General features: G+C 39.1%; 1 protein-coding gene across 1 annotated transcript; it reads right to left on the reverse strand.

The window, feature by feature from the left end:
- Window positions 1-244: 244 nt before the first annotated feature.
- On the reverse strand, window positions 245-816 carry LOC148023520 (uncharacterized). The gene is made up of 2 exons (XM_087695411.1): window positions 437-816; window positions 245-342 (listed from the first exon to the last, which is right to left on the reverse strand). The coding sequence occupies exons 1-2, from the start codon at window positions 814-816 to the stop codon at window positions 318-320; spliced, it is 405 nt and encodes a 134-aa protein (XP_087551537.1). The 3' UTR covers window positions 245-317.
- Between the last annotated feature and the right edge of the window lie 13,115 nt (window positions 817-13,931).

Raw genomic sequence — 13,931 nt, forward strand, 5'->3', positions numbered from 1 at the left:
CTATCTTGGAAGCGCTTACAACTTCAAGACAATGCCTGAATTAGAACAGATCATGTACACAGACTTTGCCGGTTTGTTTAATATGAATCTTAAGACTTAGATTGTCATGACTCATGACGTTTCGCTAAACTGGTGCAGATACCTGAAACTATCGGCCGAGGAAATCGTTGCAGTGTTTGCTAATGGAAGACAATGCCTGAATTACTACAGCATACTCTGTACAGACGGTATTGGTCTTACACGAAGCCTAAACCTTACATTGTCATGACATTTCGCTAAACTAGCGCAAACACCTAAAACATCTGAGTACATCGTTTTTAATCCTTTATGAATCGCTGCATCCTGCGAAAACGTCAATGGCAGAGTAATTAGCAGACTGTAGGAGTGTTGAAGAAGTATTTCTACCCGAAATTGTTGAGAGTTGTAGCTCCATTACCTGTCGGCCGCATAGTCCATCGCACGAATAATGACTGTGATATTCCGGGTGGAGGAGTTTGAACTCAGGGCATCCACAAACACGTTGCAGAGGTAATCTGCAAGCCTGCCGCTCGCAGTAGAGATGGCTGCATCACTGGAAAACAAACTCCGTGTGGAGCCGTACTGCGAAGCGGCCTTGTCAAGCACATGTAACATCTCTGTGAAGGTCTGGTGCACCGTTTTCGCCCTTGGGAGACCTGCATCATTATCATCGTCTGCAGCTTCTGACTTAGGACTATACAACTGCCCCCGTTTTGCGAGCTCTCTGACAACCGCGTTTCTCAACTCCCGGGCATCGTATCTCTCCTTGCCGGCTTCATCGGGTGGAAGAATCCCCATTCAAATCGCAAAAGTCTGTAGGTTGAATGTGCGTGAAGGATCTGCATCCGCTGCGAAGTCTTGTGGAGAGTAAAGCAATCCTCCGTGGTAACTGGCGGCAGAGACCAGAGCTTCCAACAATGTTTGCCGGAGCTTGGCCTTTCCTCCTTCAAGTTCCTCCTGCTGCTTCTCCTTTAGCATCTGCGACCTGCTCTTTGGCCGCATCGAAGAAATAGAAAGCCCTAGTAACTAGACGGAATTGAAAACGAATATCAAGGCTTGGTGTCTTTTGCTGTGCTTCGCATGCTGCATTGTGCTATTGTAATGTACTGGATGCAAAAAGCAGCATAGTGCATGCAAGCAAAAGGCAGCTATCAAGAAAAAGGCAAGCTATTTTGATGAAATCTGCTGCAGAAAAGCAGCAGCAACCGTCATGATCATGATCATCTTCTCATGCAATTTAAGAAAAGGCGAGCTATTTTTTTGACGATCGTCTGCTGCTGAAAGCAGCAACAGCATGGAGAAACAAGTTCAAAAGGGCGACCGTTTTGAGAGCATCATCTTCCTTTCAGCAAATCTGCTTTTACCATCAGCGCGCTCCTGCAACATACCAACAGCCGCAGCTGTCACATATTCATCTGCATGTTGTGCCGCCGTCGCCTCAGGTGCTGCTGCGCGTTCTCGCTCCCTCTAATTCGTCTGTCGTTGGTATTTCCTAGCCTCGCTCTTGAGCATCCGTCTGAGACCGTCTACCTCTCTTCTCGGCTCCTGCATGATGCAGCTCCGACTGTGTGATCAGACAGATGAGGATGGGGCAACAAGTGTCCAGAAGAACCAAGGCCTCTATATATACGTGTATAGCATATTAGGCCCGTTACACACTCGGACAGCAAACGCTGAAACCTACAATCGGAATGGAATTTTGGCAAGTAAACATTTGAAAAAAAACTGCCCTCCGCCTTTCGGACGGCTCAATGCCAATGGTAAATACGAGATCCGAGCTCTCTACCTTACTAGGATCGCGAATATTCTAACTTCCCCCCAACCTCAAACCAAGTTCCACAACCACGTATACAGCTTATGTATGAGGTCCTGCGCGCTCCCATATCGCCTGCAAAGTGCAGAGAAACCTAATACTATGAAGCTTTAGAACGCCTCTGTCTGGACGTCCCTTAAGAAACCCAACAACTTCTTCTGATTGCAACTATCAATCTATTGATGAGCTGCCACCCCTTGCTAGAGGCCTTTTGCTAATTGGCATCCGTGATCCTCCCAAAGAGAGATGACGAAGGGACTCCTTCTGACACAGCACCATTTCCCGTCGAAGGTACCTCTTTCACTGAGTTTATCTACTGCTTAAAACACGCCCATGCACAGACAGATTTTCTCCTTCCAAGGGCAGCTGCGTACTCGAGGTGGCCTGCATAACCTCTTCAAACTCTTGCTTAGACAAATTAACCTCCCATATTGCAGATCCCAATCTTGCCCTTTTCGGTTTTTAAATCTTCCTCGGTGCCTTAATTCAATATTGACTATCGAGGCATTCCGAGTTTCTCTTGTTATTCCTGGGCAAAGGTAGTATCACCTTTGGATCACTACTCTCCCTCGTTATAATTTTGTACCCATTAAGATGATGAGCTATGCTCATCTCCTAGCAGATCCTGCATGATTCAGATAGATCCCATATGCATGATTCAGATAGATCCCATATGCATGATTCAGATAGATCCCATAAGCTGCTAGCTTCAAGCTAATAAATAAAAAGTATAAGAATAGATTTCCTTTTTCTATTTCTCTTTGATTCCATCAACTCGACGATATTCATATCCAGTGCCGCCAAAACAGGACTCAACACAAGAGGAGAAGGAGAAAATTGGGATTTAGGCTACCAGCATCGTCATCATCAACTGCAATTCCGTCATCGTCGCGAGAAGTTGGGACGGGGACATGTCCACCGGTTTCGTCATCATCTCGAGAAGGGAGGGACTCGGGAGAGCTCTTCACCGAGTTCCTCATTAGACTACTACAAGAATAGTAGAGTGGAGAGGGAGATAAGCTAAGATATATCCAAGAGTGAGAGAGGCTATTCTGAGGTAAAGGGAAGGCTACATAATGAGCCTTAGACAAAGGATATTGGTAGCCTTTTTCTTGCTTGAGAATAGTGAGAAAGAAATAGGGAGAGAATAGTGAGGAAGCGAAGAAGAAGAAAAGACACATAGGCAAATGAGAAGGATAGAAGAGAATTAGAAAGATATAGAGGAGTAGAAGAGAGATTAGAGACAAGAAGGAACTTGTGAAATCAAAGAATTACATCGATATATTTCCTATTTATGACACCATTCTTATCGATTCCCCCTCTCCCCCATATTTGTATTGATCTCCCAATCACACCATCAACTAGGTTTATTAACCTTTCCGTTGCCCACATTGGAATCAACTTCCCCCCTTGCTCATATCCAAGGCTCGCTATTTCCCCCACTTTAATTCCGTATTTAAAAAAGTCTCATCACCTTGTGTTCCCTATCCCTATACCAAATTAGAAGCTATCGAGTCTACTCTTCCTAATCAATGCATCATATAAATTCTCTATATCACTGCCCATATCACTATCCATATCAAATTACCAAGGAACCCCTAATTTTGGCCCAAATCACAAACTCATTTTGCTCTTGTCCAAGCCCCACCTCGAAGATCATATGAGCATTGAACTAGGAAGCTCAATGAGGATTGGGCAACGAGCTAAGCAAGGAGTGCGATTTAGAAGAGTTCTTGTTTTCATGATGACCCCCAAGAGAAGGAGCACTAGAGATAGGCAAGAGATTTATCGGACAAATGATGTTTCATCTACACCAACTCAAGCTTAGGTGCCCCTCTTTGCATATATAGGTTATACATTCTCCACTATAATACTAGTTGTAGTGATTGCTAGTGGAAGAATCAATAGCATAGTATAACTACCAAATTCGAGCATCCTCATGGATACCTCGGATTTGAGTAGATGAATAATAGATAGGCTACCTAGAAGGGAATTTCTGTGAGGAGCATCCCCTCCCATAGTGAAACCTAGTCCATACTTAGAATGCTATTCAAATTGATAAGATTATAATTTTCTATTACATGCAATGATGGAACGATTATTTAGTTATCTATAGGAAACCTGTCATTTTAAGGTAGAGAATTAGAAGTAATACTTGCTCTTCTCCTTAAGAAAAGTCAGTAAAATGGATAGTATGTTATGAACCTTCATGTGATCATGCCATCATGCTAAAAAAAGAACTAAGGCTAATATAGCCTTGACATTATTTTGATAGTCATACGTGGTGAGACTCTATTCATTGAAAGGAGTCACTAGAAGAATGTTGTCTTTTTGGCTAGGAAATATTATTTTCATTGGGTAATAAGGTATTATATTCTTCATTACAAGACTTAAGATAGAATTGTTAAAAAATGTCTCAAATCTACATACTTGGAGGACCTTCTTTCACAATTCCATCACCACGGAATGGCTTTCATAACCCTCAAATAAAGTGTGATGACAAGACTTGGTTAATTTAAATTAGAGGCTAAGGTTGAGGAAGACCTAATATCTCGATAAGATACTGGTGCGCAGATCGGTCGCAGTATGCTCACGTAGTGAATCCCGGAAGGTCCCCAAGAACAATGAACTCTACCTTTTTGCACAAAAAACAATGTAAAAGCATGAACGACAAGAAGCAAGAGACCAATTGGGTTCAATCTCCCCCCATGCCTTGTATGAGCGCTTCACAAAGCATGTATTTTATGTATATTTCCATCTTCATGCTCAATAATAGTCCAATTTACAAAAATATGACAAGCTTTTAGCTTTTGAGTTTGTTTTCTACAAAAATAGGAAAATAAAGCTAATGGACAGTGCCCATAGAGTCTGGCACGCCCAATCTCAATGTCCAAATAGAAATAACATATCCGTGCGCATAGGCGCATACAAAATAATAATCAATAATCAATGTCTCAATAGACATAACAAAATATAGGCGTGGCGCCTATCAAAATATAATCCAAAGGTTGAATACTTGCTAGACTCCAATGCTTTCCTCCGCCACTGCTGCTATCTCTACACATCAACTGAAGCATTCACAATCATTAGTAAAATAATACAATTAAACCAACAAAAGTGAATACCTAGCAGTCTTCAGCTACATAAATAAATCAACTGGTTAGAAATAAATCCTAACCTTAATTTATTACGAGTGCGCACTCTAAACTCATAAACGTTTATTAATTTAATATGCATTTTGCGGAATCACCCGCTATGGAATCACCCATGTACACACTAAATTAATGAAACGCCCGAAAAGGACAGGCGTCCCCATCAACTTCTCGCACAAAGAATCCTCTTTGTGTATGAGCCCCGGTCATCTAAGTTTACGGAATCCACCGTGGAATATGCCTCCTGGCATCATACCCCCGGGGTGGGATAGCAATTGACCTCAATTGCTATTAGCTCAATGTGGAGCTAGCAGAGTGGGGAAAGCATTTAAGTCTCTAGCGTGCATCCATTGTGCTTCCTCTACAGGATGGTTCTTAAATTTTACTAGGTATCTAGAATACCTTCGGCCAATTCTAGTGGTCATGTAGTCAGTGTCTATGATGGCTTCTGGTTCAAGTATTTCAGTCTCTTCCTCTAATAAAGGTGGATTTTCATAAACAGGGTGGATAGGTAATTTGCCTCTAAATGGTCTCAATAAACTAATGTGAAATGTATTGTGAATTTTCCAATGAGATGGTAATTCTAATTTGAATGCATTATCATTAATCTTATGAATGATTCTAAATGGTCCATAGAATCTAGGAGCTAATTTGACAACTGGATGTCTATCTACACTTTGCAGTCTACGCTTTTCTATTCTCAGCCAAACATAATCATCAACTTTGAAATTCATGGCTTGTCTTTTCTTGTTGGCTTGTTTGGTATATAATTGCTGGGCTTTAGCAATCATATCCTTAACCTTATCAAAAATACTGTTATGCATACTAGCAATATCATCAACACTCTGAATTCTATTAGACAAAGATGCAACACGTGTAGATAATCTATATCCATAAATGACTTCAAAAGGTGCTTTCTTTGTAGATGTGTGCGGTGTATTGTTATATGCAAACTGTAATAAATGCAAATGAGTATCCCATGTTTGAGGTTTAGAGATAGTATATGCACGTAAAAGATCTAGAATGGTGCTATTTGTGGCTTATGTTTGTCCATTTGTTTCTGGATGAAATGCAGATGAGAAATCAATCTTTGTGCTTAGATTTGCAAACAGTGTAATCCAAAATTTGTTACAAAATCTAGAATCACGATCTGAAATAATCACTTTTGGCAATCCATGGTTAGTAAAAACAGTTTTCAAAAATAACTGTGCTGCTTGTGATGCTGTTAAAGTTTTCTTACATGGAATGAAATATGCTTGCTTACTAAATCTATCTACAACAGTCCAAATCATATCATGGTTAGATTTAGTATTCGGTAAACCAGTGATGAAATCCATAGAAATATGTTCCCAAGGTTTAGATGGAATAGACAAAGGCATTAATAATCCATAATGTTTACCATGATGTCTCTTTACTCTTTGACAGATCAAACATTCAGAAACGAAATTAGATACATCTGCATCCATATGCGGCCAATAAAAATCTTCAGTTAACATGCGTAATGTAGATATGATACCTCTATGACCTTGATATGGGGGACAATGAATTTCATTCAAAACAAAAGATCGGAATGGAATAGTAACACACAGTCTCTTTTCATAAAACATAAATCCATCATTATATGACAATGAATCAACAGGAATGAAATTATTTTAAACTAATTTATGCCAATCAGAATGAAAAGTAATATCCTGGTGATATGTATCTTTCATAGCAATCAAAGAATCAAAAGATATGACAGAAATATTATGAATTGCAGGTCTTCTACTCAATGCATCAGCAACTACATTTTCTTTTCCAGGTTGGTATTGAATGATAGGATGAAAACTTTGAATGAAGGAAGCCCATTTGATATGACGGTCAGAAATTTGGGGTTGGCTAAGTAAATGTCTAATGCTTTGCTGGTCGGTCTTTATCATGAATTCTGAACCCATTAAGTAGTGTTTCCATTGTCTTAATGCTTGTACAACTGCTAATAGTTCTTTGTCATAAGTGGAATATTTCAACTCAGAGGGTTTTAGCTTACAACTAGAATATGCTATTGGATGATTGTCTTGCATTAGTACGGCTCCTATTCTTGATCCGCTAGCATCGGTCACAACTAGAAAGAATGGTTTATTAAAGTCAGGCAACTGTAAAACAGGGGCATTGGTTAATGCATGTTTCAGTAAGTCAAAAGATTTCTGCTGAGTTTCAGTCCATTGATAAACAATTCCTTTCTTAAGAAGTTTGGTTAATGGTAAAGCAAGTAATGAAAAATTACGTACAAACTTCCTATAGAAACTAGCAAGACCAAGGAATGAGCGTAACTCATGCACATTTTTAGGAACAGGCCAATGCAATATTGCATCAATTTTCTTAGGATCAACTTTAATTCCTTGTTTTGATACAATATGACCTAAATACTCAATTTCTGTCTTAAAGAATTCACTCTTTTCAGGATTTGCAAACAATTGATTTTCTTTGAGTAATTGAAAAACTAATGATAAATGCTCATAATGCTCTTTCTCACTTTGACTAAACACCAAAATATCATCAAAGAAAACAATCACACAGTACTGATATTTCAGAAAGATACGGTTCATCATTCTACTGAAAGTGGCAGGTACATTAGTCAATCCGAATGGCATGACTAAGAATTCGTAATGGCCAAACTATGTTCTGAATGCAGTCTTAAATATGTCAGATTTATCTAGCCTCACCTGATGATATCCAGACTTAAGGTCAATTTTACTAAATATAGAAGATCCTTGCAGTTTGTCCATAAGGTCATCAACTCTAGGTATAGGATACCTATTCTTTACAGTGATCTTATTTAAAGCTCGGTAGTCAATACACATACGATAGGTATTATTCTTTTTCTTGACTAAGAGTACAGGTGCACCGAATGGAGAACTGCTAGGTTGAATTAAACCTCTATTTAGTAATTCTTCAACTTGACTCTGGATTTCTTTTTGCTCTATTTGATTGTGCCTATATGGTGCTTTGCAAGGTGGTTGTGTGCCAGGGATTAAATCAATCTTATGGTCTTTTGGACGTGAAGGTGGTAAACCTGGTGGTAGGTCTTCTGCAAAACAGTACGTAAAATATGCAAGAAATTCCTTATGCCTAGGGTGCATATGATTTTCCTTTGCTTGCAATTCATTCACCCAAATGAGATGTGATTTACTACTCTTGCGTAATGCACGTTTTGCTTGAGTATGCGAAAGCAGTGGAAAAATATTAGATGCATGCATACCATATAATGTAATAGATTTTCCTTGAAAATTAATATTCATTGTGTGTGTGGAATAATCTATATTTGGATTATACTGGTGTCTCCAAGGCATTCCTAAAATGATGTCGCTTGACTGTAATGGAACAACTAAGAAATTTCTTCTTTCAATGTATGAACCAATTTGAATCTCTAAATCTTGTACTTCTTGTGTGCCATTGTACCTAGTGCCTAAAAATGCAGCTTTTATGCGATAATGCATAGGTACAGTCTGTAATTTCAATTCCTTTACCAATTTTGTTGAAATAAAGTCATGAGTACTACCGTCATCATGCAAGATAGTTCTTTCCTTTCCATGCACCAAACATTTCATAGTCAATAATGAATGTGGAGTAGGCATACCTGGTAAAGTGTCAGAAGTACTAGTAGTATCATCCTCATCTTCAGTGAAATCAGGCATATCCTCATGCTCGTCTTTGTCCATGGCTCCAAGATAGTTGATATGTGCTGGTGGCTTCTTTGAATGACAATTTGCTGCGAGATGCCCTGGCTGGTGACATTTATAGCATACTATTGGCTTGGCTTTGGTTACATTATTTGCAATGGCTGGAAGTCTAGGTACATTTGGATTTGCTTGTGGAATAGGCTTAGAATTTGGATTGACATTGGATGGTAATGCAGGTGGTTTAGCCAAATTCTTGCGGAAAGATGGTGATGAGAAACGACCTGGATTAAACCTTCTAAAATTGGAATTGAATTTTTTAGATCCATAATTACCATTGGCTTGGAATTGCTGTGGTCGTCTGTCTCTTCCGCGTAACTTATCTTCACTGTCGTGAGCTAGTGAGATGGCGTCTTCAAGGGTAGCAGGCTTGAACATGTTCACTTCAGCGTAGTAATGTCCAAGAAGTCCAGACATATACTTCCGCTTATGTGTCATCTCTGGTACGTCTTCAAGCATGCGTAGCTGTAGGAGTGCATTCCAAAAACGCTCTGTATACTGTGGAATAGTCTCACGATCCCGTTGTTGAAGTAAATCCCATTGCTTGATAGCCTTCTCATGAAATTGCGGTGGAAGGAAATTCTGCATGAACTTCTTCTTGAAATCTTCCCAAGTAGCAGGACATTCTATGCTCTTGCGTACTACAGTCCACCAAAGTGATGCTCTGTCTACCAAATGATTAGTAACACACTTGATTTTATCTTTTTCTGGATAAGTTTCCTCATGGAAATAGTCATCAAACTGGCTAATGAATGATAAAACAATCTTTCCTTCTCGTATGCCATTGAAAGTGCGAAATTTGAAACTTCGTTTACTTATCTTTGATTCCTTGCGAATGGTTTGTGCTTCAAGAGTGGCGTCGATGGTACGTCGAATCAAATCTTCAGCTTGAGGTTCTTCTTTGTCGGTAGATGCTCTTTGTAATTTTGTCAATTGCGCTTGCAATGCTTACCTAGCCCTTCGTTCTTCTTCCAATTGCTCAGGTAGGTCGTCTTCAGCCATAGGATCATCCATATGTGGGGTCGTCATCTTGTAAAACTCAATAAACCTTTCTCACTCAAAATCAGATTAGCGGGATGAGCGTAGCTCAAATTCGGGGTTACAAGGCTATGTGTTTTTGGGTATTTCTTTCTCAATTTTCAGAAAATCTGCAATATTTCCGTCTTCGTTTGCTGAAAATACTTCAACGAACCTGTAGATAGGTAGAACACTTTGCCAGGAACAACTTTCCAGTTCAGAGTTTTTGCGTAGGAACAACCCTTCTAGGAGTTTTGAGCACTAGTCAGTTCTGACTCCAGTTGACTAGTCTGACTTGCAGAGTTGCTGACTTAGCCGACTTGCAGAGTTGCAGACTTACAGAACTTAGGCCGACTTGATGAACTTGCAGGACTTGATTCCAGTCGACTTGCAGAACTTGACTTCTGGTGCGCAGGACCCGGAGTTTGGTGACTTTCTTGCCCTGTGTGACTTGCAGAAACCTTAGCTTTGACTTAGGAGATTAAGCTTGAAAAGCTTAATGAAGGCGTCGATTGATTTCGTGGGGGGGAGGGGGAGCCGTTTTGTGGACGTCGCGAAAAACGCGGAAGGCTCCTCAAATACCACGATATCAGATTTGAAGCAATTAAGCTTCTTCTAAGCTTAAGTTAAGCTTAAACTTATGAGAAATAAGAGATATGAAAATTTTTTTCTCACTGTATAACCACAACTTGATGAAGGAGATGAATGCGTGGTCCTCCGCCTACACAGCCTGGTCCTTCGCGATCTGAGAGTAGAAACAAGGGTTCTTGATCGCCAGAATTCTGCCTGTATCGACGGTTCGCGATGAGATTGACTGTAGAGCCCGATCGTTCCTGGAGCTCCGCCTTCGCTCGAGATGGGTAGCGATTGGAAGCTCTTGATCTCAGCTCCGCTCTGATACCACTGGTGCGCAGATCGGTCGCAGTATGCTCATGTAGTGAATCCCAGAAGGTCCCCAAGAACAATGAACTCTACCTTTTTGCACAAAAAACAATGTAAAAGCATGAACGACAAGAAGCAAGAGACCAATTGGGTTCAATCTCCCCCCATGCCTTGTATGAGCGCTTCACAAAGCATGTATTTTATGTATATTTCCATCTTCATGCTCAATAATAGCCCAATTTACAAAAATATGACAAGCTTTTAGCTTTTGAGTTTGCTTTCTACAAAAATAGGAAAATAAAGCTAATGGACGGTGCCCATAGAGTCTGGCACGCCCAATCTCAATGTCCAAATAGAAATAACATATCCGTGCGCATAGGCGCATACAAAATAATAATCAATAATCAATGTCTCAATAGACATAACAAAATATAGGCGTGGCGCCTATCAAAATATAATCCAAAGGTTGAATACTCGCTAGACTCCAATGCTTTCCTTCGCCACTGCTGCTATCTCTACACATCAACTGAAGCATTTACAATCGTTAGTAAAATAATACAATTAAACCGCCAAAAGTGAATACCTAGCAGTCTTCAGCTACATAAATAAATCAACTGGTTAGAAATAAATCCTAACCTTAATTTATTACGAGTGCGCACTCTAAACTCATAAATGTTTATTAATTTAATATGCATTTTGCGGAATCACCCGCTATGGAATCACCCATGTACACACTAAATTAATGAAACGCCCGAAAAGGACAGGCGTCCCCATCAACTTCTCGCACAAAGAATCCTCTTTGTGTATGAGCCCCGGTCATCTAAGTTTACGGAATCCACCATAAAACCTCACGGAATCCACCGTGGAATATGCCTCCTGGCATCAGATACAAACTTAGGAAGGAATAAATTTCCAAGGAAGAATCTAGGCTAAGTTAAAGATGCCATAACAACCCCAAAAGATTTACTTTCTTCCAAGGATGCATTAAGGCCTATCTCAAGTTCATGGCCACTTGATTTGTTGAATAAACCTCGTGCTAGAGGGCAAGATACAAAATATTCACTTTCTTCCAAGGAGGCATATTAAGGCCTATCTCAAGTTCATGGCCACTTGATTTGTTGAATAAACCTTGTGCTAGAGAGCAAGATACTTAGATAGATCATATACCTCCAAGAGGCACATTAAGGGCTATCTCAAGCTCATGGCAACTTAATTGGTTGAACAAACCCTGTGTTAGAGAGCAAGGTACTTAGATACATCCGATACATGGATTTTTATTGTAAAGGACTACTTGATGCATTGTAAAGGATTGTTTGGTTCTTTGTATATTCTAAGTCATATCCATGGCTCACTATTTCCCCCACTTTAATTCCGTATCAAAACAATTCACATCCCCTTTTATTCACAATCCCTACACTACATTAGTGCCTATCAAGTCTATTCTTCCTAATCAACACATCATATCAATTCCTTATATTACTATCCATATCAAATTACTAATGCATTCTTTTGCTCAAATCAAATGCTCATTTTACCCTTGTCCAAGCCCCATCTCAAAGATCATATGAGCATCGAACTAGGGAGCTCAACAAGGATTGAGTAAGGAGTTAAGCGAGGAGAGTGAATTAGAAGAATTTTTGTTTTGGTGATGGCCGCCAAGAGAAGGACTACTAGAGATGGGCAAGAGATTGTTCGAACAAATGAGGTTCCATGTACATTAACTCAAGCTCAAGTGCCCCTCTTTGCATCTAGGTTATATGTTCTTCATTATAATACTAGTTGAACTAGTGATTGTTTATGGAAGGATAAACTAATATAGGATAACTACTCCTTTGGGAATCCTTGTGGGTATATTGGATTAAGTAGATAGATAATAAATTGGGTGCCTAAGATTGAATTTTTCTAAGAAGCATCCCCTCCCATGATGGAACCTAGTCCATATGTAGGGTGCTATTCAAATTGATTAGATTTTTTTCACATACAACAATGGAATGATTATTTATTTATCTAAATAAAACCATTATTTTAAGGTTATAATTAAAGAGATCATTAGATTTAATACTCACTCTTTTTCTTATGCAGAGAAGTTAGTAGACTAGATAATACAATATGAACCTTCATGTGATCATACCATGCTAAAAAGAGGAGTAGGGTTAAGATAGCCTTGATGTTATTTCGATAGTCATACTTGATAAGACCATATTCATTAAAAGGAGTGGCCAATAGAATGTCATTTTGTTGACTATGTTATATCATGTTCATTGACTAATAAGGTATTATCTCCGTAATAAGACTTAAGACAAAATGGCTTAACAAGGTGTCAAGTCGACATACTTGGAGGGCTTTCTTTCAAGGTTTTGTCAAGTCTACATACTTGGAGGGCCTTCTTTCAAGATTTTGTCATCACAAGGGAAGGTTTTTCACAACCCTAGAATAAATCCGCTTTATGGACTAAAACTTGATGAAGGATTGTACACATTTCTCTTGGAATAAAGATCACATGCTTTATCAAAGAGACTATTTTCCACTTTTCTTTATATCTCTTCTAGCTTTACAATAATGAAGGAGTTCTAACATGTTAATTAAGGAAGTCATTTATGAATGTCAAACATAATTATAGTAGGACTAATTAGAAAACTAAAAACTACTTCTAATTTGAAGGAAATGGTGGATGAATCTCTATATGGCTTCGTGCAATGGTTGGGTGGTCTCAAATAACCGAGAGATTTCTCATGAGAATATTAGATTAGGAAGATCTAGGAAGAGCTAAATGTCCCAATATGTCCTCCCATAACCCAAACTTAGTGTTGTTTTAGGATATCAAAGTAGGACTTGACCCCATAGATAGAGAGGTTGGTATGCCCATCTTCCCCTCATTTCCCACTCTCTTTGAACTAAATGTGACACTAGTCCATTTTCATTTGGGTTGTCTTACATAAGCACTAGTAACAACCAATACTCGAACCTTTGTTAGGAAACCTAAGAAGTCTTTTAGGACTCCTTTCATGTGGATCCCTATATAGATGAGGTGGAACTTTCCCTACAAGGGTAGAGTGAAGAAATTTTAGGCCATAAAATTCATATGCTACTTGAGAGTTCTAGATGACCTAAATACATCTCTTGATGGACTATCAAAACCATGCTATCGAGGATTTTTTAGATAGATATGCCACACATAGTATCAAAGAGAAACAAATTATAGTTATAAATCTAAGAAGAATTGTTTAAAAATCTTGTAAAAGGTTATATTTAAGTTGGAAAATTTCCTTATGAAGTAATTTTACCACTAATGAATCATGCACTACAAGGGTACACACATATAGCGACACTAAG

The sequence above is a fragment of the Lygodium microphyllum genome, chromosome 16, assembly GCF_053477565.2.
Source record: "Lygodium microphyllum isolate KBCC chromosome 16, Lygodium_microphyllum_v1.1.10, whole genome shotgun sequence".
NCBI lineage: Eukaryota > Viridiplantae > Streptophyta > Polypodiopsida > Schizaeales > Lygodiaceae > Lygodium > Lygodium microphyllum.

Coding starts and splice junctions, on each gene's coding strand:
- LOC148023520 (XM_087695411.1), bottom strand. CDS start 816: ATGGGGATTCTTCCACCCGATGAAGCCGGCAAGGAGAGATACGATGCC. Junction 343..436: donor ATGGACTATGCGGCCGACAG/GTAATGGAGCTA, acceptor ACGTTTTCGCAG/GATGCAGCGATTCATAAAGG.